Source organism: Sander lucioperca, chromosome 2, assembly GCF_008315115.2.
Source record: "Sander lucioperca isolate FBNREF2018 chromosome 2, SLUC_FBN_1.2, whole genome shotgun sequence".
Classification (NCBI taxonomy): Eukaryota; Metazoa; Chordata; class Actinopteri; order Perciformes; family Percidae; genus Sander; species Sander lucioperca.
Window position 1 is genome coordinate 20,532,012 of NC_050174.1, and position 10,394 is coordinate 20,542,405.

General features: G+C 41.1%; 1 protein-coding gene across 1 annotated transcript; it reads right to left on the reverse strand.

The window, feature by feature from the left end:
* Positions 1–616: 616 nt before the first annotated feature.
* LOC116063125 (NACHT, LRR and PYD domains-containing protein 12-like) lies at positions 617–6,674 on the reverse strand. The gene is made up of 6 exons (XM_031317986.2): positions 4,804–6,674; positions 2,903–3,076; positions 2,313–2,486; positions 2,004–2,177; positions 1,646–1,692; positions 617–1,166 (listed from the first exon to the last, which is right to left on the reverse strand). The coding sequence occupies exons 1-6, from the start codon at positions 6,450–6,452 to the stop codon at positions 628–630; spliced, it is 2,757 nt and encodes a 918-aa protein (XP_031173846.2). The 5' UTR covers positions 6,453–6,674; the 3' UTR covers positions 617–627.
* Positions 6,675–10,394: the final 3,720 nt, after the last annotated feature.

Here is a 10,394-nt window from a genome sequence, read left to right on the forward strand (position 1 = left end):
ATCTTGGACGCGTTTTGATGAGCTTTTCTGTTGTTTAGACATAAAGTATTAAAGTATCCAAAGTGCACAATACTCCATTACTCCATTCAGTTGTTTACACCGAGTGCCAGGAAAGTTAGCAAGCTAGCAAAGTACAGATAAACTAGCAGCTTCACTTTACAGGGTCAAACGGTTAACATTCAGGACTCACTGCAGACTCAAACAACTCAGGAATAGCTTAATCTGCTGCAACAATAGCTAAATAGAAAGAGTACACACTTACATCGTCTCTGACTTCTGAACGGGCAACCGTAATGAAAAGAAAAACGACGCAATCTCGGGGATTTCTTACGTAAATTAGCGTACGTAACTAACGTACACACTAACCTACACAGTCTCCATAGCGTGAGGAATTCACAACAGTAACGAGTAACGATGCAGCACATAAAAAATCTATCGGAGTAAAAGTATTAAACTCATCGAAAATATGTACTCAAGTAAAAGTGGAAGTAGGAGAAAAAAATAATACTCCAGTAGAGAACAGATACAGCCTTCAGGCTAAGTGGCTGTAACCTGTCGGAGAGAACCTGTGAAGCTCTGCACATTGCAGATTAAAGCAGCTATAGCAGCACACTCTCCATCCTGCAGCTAACACAGAGACACTGAGGATCGAGACCCGCAGAGGAACCATAACCCAAACCCAGGATAGAGGGGTTCTGTGAAAGTGGTTCTGAAGGTGTGGAGAAGGATCCGTTTGTCAGAGTAGACTCTGTAGAAGGACAGAAGGCCAGCAGGCCAGTCCACATACACTGCTACTCTGTGAGAGACAGAATGGGGAAGAGGAATGTCTGTCCTTTTGTTATTGTGACAAATCGAGTAACAGTTCACTTCAGAGCACTCCAGACTCCACGACTGCTCGTTTCTTCCGAACCTGCAGTCGTCGCTGTCTCCTCCCCGACGGATTCCGCTGTAAGTCACTGATATGACAGCCTCTCCGTTCCAGTTCACCTCCCAGTAACAGCGACCAGTCAGAGCTTCCCTGCACAGCAGCTGATAGCAGTGGTCGAATCTCTGTGCATGGTCAGCGTATGGCTGCTCGTCGTCCACCCAGGTCACCTTCCTGTTGTTGTCAGACAGCTTGAGGTTTCTGTTTACGGTGTTTGTGTCCAGTGTGAGTTCACAGGCATCTGATTGGAAAAAAAGCAACCGGTTTATTATCTAACACACCATATACTGTATGTTGATTTATTTTTTATATTTTAGCTATCATTTAACATTGTTGTAGGCCTAAAGTCATTCTTACATTCTACATGTATATAGCATTTCAATTAATTAAATCAATTAGATAAATATAATTAAAATCATCTATTCTTAAAGACTGGACCATAAAATGGCAACAAACATTACCATATTAATAAATGCTCATTTAGATCTATTAGTAACTTAAAAAAAAATCAAATTAAGAGCTGTTCATTTTATAAAAAAAACTTCATAATGACTCTTAGGATTTTTTTCAACATGAAGGGGTGAAAGCAACACAGACTACACTAAAGATCTATTTTTCTGCAAACAATCTTATGCCATCATATAACCTTTAATTTTAAAATGCAAAAGTTGATAAAAAATCAACACAGTGTAGTTTTTACATGTGAAAGTGAACACTTACACTTCCTGACACCAGGTGTCAGCCTCTGCTCTCCGCAATCATCCATCCTGGAGGAAGAAACAAAGAAGCTTCCTCATCCGTAATCTTCATCAACTTGTGTGTATGTATTTCATGCACATTTAATGTTAGTGTATATACTTAATGGCATGAAACCTGTCTCTAGTGTCTTGTCTTAGTAAATCAAAGTTATAATCCTTTTCCGTCCTAGTTGATTTGCCGGCCCCTGTGTTTACTGGTGGTAACATTAACACTTGTTGAACAGCTACTTTGTAAGAAATACAGCAGAGACCTACATTTAAAACTGATGCAATGTCTATTTGTGTGCTATTTGTCACTGTGACTTGTTGTCTGCCCATACCTGAGTGTGTCCAGTCTCCACTTTGGATTCTTGAGTCCAGCAGAAAGCAGCTTCACGCCTGAGTCTCCTGGATGATTGTAGCTCAGATCCAGCTCTCTCAGATGGGAGGGGTTGGAGCTCAGAGCTGAGGCCAGAGAGGCACAGCCTTCCTCTGTGACCTGACAGCCTGACAGTCTACACACACACACACACACACACACACACACACACACACACACACACACACACACACTTTGTTGTCTGTTGTCCATACGTTGAGCGTGTCCAATCGTCACTTTGGATGTAATGAATAAATTGTTAAATACTTACCTCAGAGTTTCCAATCTACAGTGTTGACTCTTCAGTCCAGGAGCGAACAGCTTCACTCCAGAATCCTGCAGCTCATTGTTACTTAGGTCCAGCTCTCTCAGACTGGAGGACTGCGAGCTGAGAACTGAGGCAAGAACTTCACAGCTTCTCCCTGATGCTTCACAGCCACTCAGCCTGAGGAACAATTTCAGACAGCCAAGTCATATTTTTAGAAAGAAAACTAACAGTCTTAGGTACTGCTAGTGGCGGCAATGTTCATTATACCTCACAAATACAAAAGTGTTGGACTTAACAGATTTCCTTGTGATGGCACTAGAGAAAAATTCTATGTGGTCATTAAAGGATACATCATGGATGGAAACTCAGACCATTAGTGAGGCTATAAAAAGGTGGCGAATAGTCATGATTGGCAGCTGTGATTGACTCGCGATTGGTCGACAACTTTGTTTCCTGTTTGAGCAGCCAGAAAGTCTCTGAATTTAGTGCTAACTATATACTATAGATAGATAGATAGATAGATAGATAGATAGATAGATAGATAGATAGATAGATAGATAGATAAGTAGATAGATAGGTTGATTGATTCTGACCTGAGAGTCTCCAGTGTACAGTGTGGACTCGCCAGTCCAACAGAAAGCCACTTCACTCCTGAATCTTGCAGCCCGTTGTTACTCAGGTCCAGCTCTCTCAGACTGGAGGACTGCGAGCTGAGAACTGATGCCAGAGCTTCACAGCTTCTCTCTGACAGGTTACAGCCACTTAGCCTGAAGTGATATAGACAAACATTTACAGTTTCTATCATCTACAGTGTAAAAGCAGCACAATGTATTTCTTATTGGTTTTTAGGTTGTTTTAACAACACATACTGCATTAAAAAAGGCAAATAATGCGATTGTGCACTCGGAAACAAACTGGGAATGATCTTCTTCTTTTTGTGTACTACGGCTGCTATGTCAGAAAAGTGTCTAGTCGAGCAAAGTATGTAAATTAGGTGCTCAATGCAACACACCCAGAGGGCATTTATAAGAGGCCTGAGGCTACATCCCCACTAATATGTTTTACCGCATAACTTTTGCTATGTTTACACCTGGCGTCCACACTACTTTGGCTTTTACCGAGCCCCTAAAACGGAGACATTTAGAAACACTGCTGACCCCATTTTAGTTTGAAAACTCCAGGGTTGCGTTTTCCTCTGGACGGGCAGAAACCGAGACCTTTGGAAAAGATGACTCAGTCACCCATGTTCCCTTCCTTATTGGGTCTTATTTACCATGCCTGGCAAGATATGGGAGAATTGCAGGATCACATCTTGTCAGGCTTCAAGTAATGCGTTTGTGTCCTGAAAAGCAGCGGCCCAAACCAATCAGCGTCCAGTGAGGAGCTAATAGCAGCCACGGGTGTGGTTTAGGTGTGTGTCCATTCAAAACAACAATGGTGGACATGACAGACAGATCATCAACATCCAATCACTTGCCAGGTATTTTTTTGAAAGTGCCTGCCCTTTTTTAAACAGTTTCCAATGACGGCTTCTTAAATGGTTCTGTGTAACAAACAATCTGGCTAATAAGGTTAGGTCCTATAAGTCCCGACGTCTCCTTCCGTGATTTGCCACACCCTATCACGTGACTCATTTCCGGGAGGAAACGAACAACATCAGCCTTGACTACCAGTGGTTCATTGTGTGGGACTGCAGATGTAAATTAGCCTAAGGCTAACTCTGGTGCAATGCATCAAATGGTCACGTTTATGTTTTAATTGCACATTGTTCCTTACAAATAAAATTGAAATTGAAATTCAACATGGATAACGAATTACAGCCACTTCTGACCTTGTTGTTGATTTTATAATACTACTGCCTACATGCACAAGAGGTAAGCTATTACTCGAGCGTTTTGCGACAATTCCCATGTTGAGCAGAGTTATTGCATCGTATGCTTTTACAGACGTGATAAGCATCAATTGAGCCTGGATAATGCTTATGCCAATATCCCACAGACATACGTGGAATCGTGACAAGGAAATGTTTGGATTTTTTTCATACTCGAGCCTACGTTTACACCCTTTGATGAAAACATTTACGTCACGCGGACCCTCGCCGACCCAGACAGTATAATTTCTTTCGGCTTTAGTATGGACAGAGTTTAGTTCTGAAACGGTGCTCATGAGGATGGAGATCGTTTTCGTTTTAAAACGCCACTTAGAAAACATAAGTGTGGATGTAGCCTGAGATTGCCTTCTACTTATATACAGTATGTGTGAACAGCATGATCCCCTTTTGTATGATTCATACAATTTGATAACTGGTAGTTTGGTTTGTGATTAATGTCTTGCCCGTCTCTATTCTGGCTGGGCTTTTACCCCACCTTTGAGTGTGTTGGATGACACTTCGTAGAACTAGTTAGTTTGAAGCATACTGAGCCCTTAAGAATCTCTTTAAGTACAACTAGGCATATTTAGAATGGTTTGTATGTATAGTTATCTGTGCACCTACAGAGCTTTGTTGGAGGCTTTGACCACTGGCAGCAGCCTCAGAAGAGCCTCCTCTGAAGCAGAATATTTCCTCAAGTCAAACACATCCAGGTCTTTTTCTGATGACAGTAAGAAGAAAGCCAGAGCTGACCACTGAGCCGGAGACAGTTTGTCTGTAGAGAGACTTCCTGAACTCAGGGACTGTTGGATCTCCTCCACTAGAGAATGTTCAGCGAGCTCGTTCAGACAGTGGAACAGGTTGATGCACCTCTCTGGAGATGGATTCTCACTGATCTTCTTCTTGATGTACTCAACTGTTTCCTTATGGGTCTCTGAGCTACTTCTTTTCTTTTTAAGCAGGCCTTGTAGGTGAGTGTGTTTTGTTTGCTGTGAAAGACCTAGGAGGAAGCGCAGGAACAAATCCAGGTGTCCATTTGGACTCTGTAAGGCCTTGTCAATGGCATACCTGTGGACCTCTGCTGTAGATGCGCGGGTGAAATATAACCACAGTCTTTTAATGGTTCCCTCTGGCTCAGGCATTACATTTTTGTTGCCATTAATGAGTGACATCTCCACATAAAGAGCAGCCAGAAACTCCTGAACACTCAGATGGACAAAGCTAAACATCTTGTCATCATCCTTCCTCCTCCCATGCTCTTTTTTAAAGATCTCTGTGAACACTCCCGAATACATCGAGGCTCTACTGACATCAATGCCACTCTCTCTTAGGTCTTTCTCATAGAAGATCAGGTGGCCTTTTTCCAGTTGATGATAGGCTAATTTTGCTAATGACTGAATGTACAGAATTGTTTGACCACACTTCTTTTTTGTCTGATCAATCTGAAACTCCAAGAACTCTGTGTACAACTCAGTCAGGGTCTTTGGTAGCTTGTCTCTTGTTTGTGATCCCATTATATCTTCCAGAACTGAAGCGGTGATCCAGCAGAAGACTGGGATGTGGCACATGATGTGGAGGCTTCGTGATGTCTTGATGTGGGAGATGATTCTGCCGGCCTGCTCCTCCTCTCTGATTCTCTTCCTGAAGTACTCCTCTTTCTGTGAGTCGGTGAACCATCGGACCTCTGTCACCATGTCAACTAAGTCAGAATGGATCTGATTGGCCGCTGCAGGTCGAGTGGTTATCCAGAGGCGAGCAGAAGGAAGCAGATTCTTCCTGATGAGGTTCGTCAGCAGCACATCCACTGAGTTTGGCATTGTCACATCAAAGTCGACTGCTGATGTTTCACTGGTGGAGCAGTCCAGTTGAAGACGGCTCTCGTCCAGTCCATCCAAAACAAACAGAAGTTTGAATTCACTCTTGTCGTAGTTGGTGTTTCCTGAAGCCTGTAGTTTTGTAAAGATGTCATTGAGAGCCTCACGCTTGATGTCTTTGCTCTCCCTGATACATTTGTGAATGAGCTCTGCCAAAGTAAATTCTTCTCCCTTCAGTAAATTCAGCTGGCGGAAGGTAAAAAGGAATAGAAGGTGCACATCTTGATTGGCTCTTCCTTTAGCCCAGTCCAACACAAACTTGCGCACTAGGAATGTTTTGCCAATTCCTGCAGTTCCATTAGTCAGCACTGTTCTTATGGGTCTGTATTTCCCAGAGGGAGGTTTGAATATGTCACTGGATTGAATTGGTTTCTCTCTTCCTGCTTGCTTCCCTGCCATCTCAATCTGTATGACCTCATGCTGTGTGTTGATGTGTACGTCACCCCCGACCGTAATGTACAACTTGGCATAGATATCATCCAGAGGTTGCTCATCCTTCTTTTGTGCCCACCCTTCTTGTGCACATAAAAACTTGTCTTCCAGGTTTGATTGGAACTTTCGTTGGTAATATGTGATTGGTTGTGGTGATTCTGATACTGGCAATGTCACATCTGTATAGAACAAAGTAACATGAAAAATAGTATTAGTATCGGTATCATGAAGCCATTTTCTGACTTTGTGATGATGATGAGTTACTTTTTGAAGGGAGTAAACAAAGTTGGAGAGTATTGTAAGTCTGGTGGCAAAATTGCATTCCAAAGACTCTTTTTCCAAAGATTAAAAAAAAAACTTCTGCTCTTAGTATGTACTGCATATGCTTATATACACACAAACAAACATATACATATCCCCATATACAAACATTTGTCTAGTACATGTCCACATATTTACATAGACTACTACATTTGCATGTAAATACGTCCACAATTTGTTACATACACATGTATCCATATTGATCCTAATTATGTGTTGACATGTCAAGGCACTACTGTATTGAAATGGGCTATCCATTTCCTCCAGTAATTATTAAATTTGTCCATTTGTAGGTTTTTCCATATTATGTATTTCTTTTAAAATTACAATCCATTCCCCTCTAGTTGGGGGCTCTTTAATTAGCCATTTTCTAGTTACAGTTTTTTTACTAGCTGCCAACATAATTTTAATCAAGTGCCTATCACTAGAATTGATTATGTATGGGAGATTGCCAAGATATATTGTACAGAAATCATATTTAATGTCAGAGCCCATTATTAAGTTAATCTTTTCCACTATTTCAATCCAATAAGGTCGGATAGTTGGACAATCCCAGAAGATGTGGAAGTGATCCGTTTGAGTGTTACCACAGTCCCTCCAACATCTTCCCAAATTTGGCAAATCCTTCTGTTTTTGTTTTATTTTTGGTGTAATAAAAAATCTAATCATATTCCTCCATGTAAATTCCCTCCAATTACCTGAAGTTGAAGTGCTCAGCTGGGTTTTGCAAATGTTGAGCCAATCCTCTACTGAAATAGTTATATTCGCTTCGTTCTCCCATTTTGCTTTAATATAGAGTGTAGAGTTCCCATTATGTAGCTGTAAGCATGAATAGATTCTAGCAATCCGTTTTTTGTTGATCTTAGATTTATATGCATCAATCAATATGTGAATTAGGTCTGTATTTTAGTCTTCTGTTGTCTTAATAGTACTGTTAAAGTGTGCTATAAACTGCAGGTATCTAAAGAAGTCCTGATTTTCTAAGTAATATTCATCTTTAAGTTTTTGGAAGCTATCCAATCCCGCCCCCCCTCTTGTCAGAAATGAGACAGTATGCTGTAATACCTCTAAATGACCATTGTTTATATCGTCCATCCTGCTGGGCTGGTTTGAAGTTTTTATCATGTGCCAACCATCTTAATGATTTCATTTGATTTCCCAATTTTTAACTTGCAGCATTCATCAAACCTAATGTTCAAGGGTGTTCTTGTCCAGCAGTTCAGAGTATAGATTTCTGTCTCTAAGTAATGGTTGGAGGGGAATATCCAGTTGAGTCAGATCATTTTCCATTTAGCACTATAATTCGGGTCACACCAGTAAATTAAGTAAAATAACTCCAAATTTGGCAGAGCTAATCCCCCATTTTGTTTGGGTAATTGCAATGTAGTAAGTCTAACCCTTGGTTTTAGACCTTTCTATATGAACCCAGAAAGAATTTTTTTCCACTCGATAAATTGTTCTGAGGGTATTTCAATAGGTAAGGATTGGAAGAGAAAAAGTAATCGTGGTAAGATATTAATTTTAATTATGTCTATTCGACTATGGAGGTTCAATGGTAGTAAGGTCCATCTGTTGAAATCGGACTTTATTTCTTTAGTAATTGGCAAGTAATTTACAGCATAAATATTGGACAGATTCTAAGGGATTTTAATCACCAAGTACTTAATATTGTCATTTTTCCAGTTAAAACTACCAAGATTATGAATTTGTATTGCAGGCGTATAATTGTATGAGATAATCTGCGTCTTTGTGTATATTTAATTTATAACCCGAACAGTACCCAAAGGTTATCAAGCAGGAGAGTAGTTTAGGCAGACCCAAATTGGGCTGGGAAAGAGTGATTAGTACGTCATCCACATAAAGGCAGGTCTTAAATTCAGTCTTTTTAATCCAAATACCTCCTTATTTTTTCATCTTCTCTAATTAGCTGAGCGAGAGGCTCAATAAATAAAGCAAACAGAGCTGGGCTTAAGGGGCATCCCTGCCTGTGGCCTCTTTTAAGATGCACAGGGTTAGTTAGGCTGCCATTTATTTTTATTCTGGCTGTGGGGTAGCAATATAAGTTTGTTTTTTTTTTAAATAGAATTACTGATCTGTTAAAGCCAAATTGTTGCAGTGTTAAATATAAATATTCCAATTCCCATTATATATATATATATATATATTCCCATTCCTGATGAGAGAGAGATGATGATGTGTTGTCACACAGACGATAAGCAATGTGTGGTCACAATAGCTTAAAGTCATCATCCATTAAATCATATACTGTATAAGTGTGTAAATTGTGTGCAAGGTTGAAACTGCATGCTAGTAAATGCTCTGTTTTCGGTTCACTTCCTGTAATTGGGTTGGATCGTGTTCTCACCTAAAGTGAACCGAACTCTAGTTCGCTTGGAAGCGAACCGAGACCACCATTTTCTAAGGGCGTTTTCACACCGACAGCCTTCAGTTCGGTTGAATCAAACTAGAGTTTGTTTGCCCCGCTGGTGCGGTTCGTCTGGGCAGGTCAGAACGCGGCAATCAAACTCTGGTGCGCACCAAAAGCGGAGCAAACAAGCGTACCAAGACCTGCTTGAAGAGGTGGTCTCGGTACGCTTTCAATCGAACTCTGGAGCGGTTTGTTTTTGGTGAGAACGTGATCCGTACTTGAACCGCACCAGCTATATTATACTCCGCAAGTCTGAACTGTAGTCAGGTGTGTTTAGCAATCTGCGATGCAGCAGAGCAGCAAACTGTAGCAGCTCGCAGGGTTTCTATCACAGAAATAGACTGTGGTCAAGCTTGCCGTCCGTCACTCATCTCGTGGTCAAACCAGCTGCTGCTAAAGTTGGAGACAGACACCGACAGAGCAGAGTGAAGTCTCGGTGACCAGAGCAGATTTAGTAACATCTCTCGCGAAACAATGTCTGATAATTTTAACGAAATTAGCTGGTTTGACCACTAGACCAGAACACAGGACCTTCTTCCTGTATTTACTTTCTTGCTCACGCCCCCAGACATATCCGACCAACTGACCGAGGGCAAATGGCTCCACGTTTACTACTCACCAACTGATTCGGACCAAAGCAAACAAACTACAAGTGTGAAAATGCCCTAAAGGACCAGAGTTTGTTTGTTTGGTCCGCACCAGAGTTCGGATAAACTTTCACACCAGCCCAAACGAACCGGACTATCCGACCAAGTGCTCAAGAGTTTCGTTTTAAACGGACCAAACGTGGTAGGCGTGAAAGCAAGCAAAGTTAAGTTTAGGTTTAGACTTTTCAGTTAGACTTCAAAACAGACATGAAAAAGGCTAATGAGAGAACAGCTTTATATAACATTGTTGTCAGCTGCTTTAACTAATTGAGTTTAATTTTAATTTGTACCTTTCCTTGGTAAATTCTGTGCCAGATCTCTCATGTTGAGCTTCTTTAAAACCACGTGGGCCTCTGTCAGAGCTCCAGGAAGGCCGTAGGTCCGCACCATCACATTCACCGTTTCCCACCTTTTTGCTCTCTCCAGATGACACACTTTGATGCCATTCTGACACAGGTGCCATTTGAAGTTCTCAAAATCATTTTCTTTTAAATCCTCCAGAGTGTTAAAGAG

Bases quoted from the DNA above. Each gene is read 5' to 3' on its own strand.
- LOC116063125 (XM_031317986.2), bottom strand. From the start codon at position 6,452: ATGGCAGGGAAGCAAGCAGGAAGAGAGAAACCAATTCAATCCAGTGAC. The intron at 3,077-4,803 runs GTAGGTGCACAG...ATATCACTTCAG, and splicing joins AAAGCCTCCAACAAAGCTCT to GCTAAGTGGCTGTAACCTGT. The intron at 2,178-2,312 runs GTAAGTATTTAA...GTGTGTGTGTAG, and splicing joins TGTAGATTGGAAACTCTGAG to ACTGTCAGGCTGTCAGGTCA.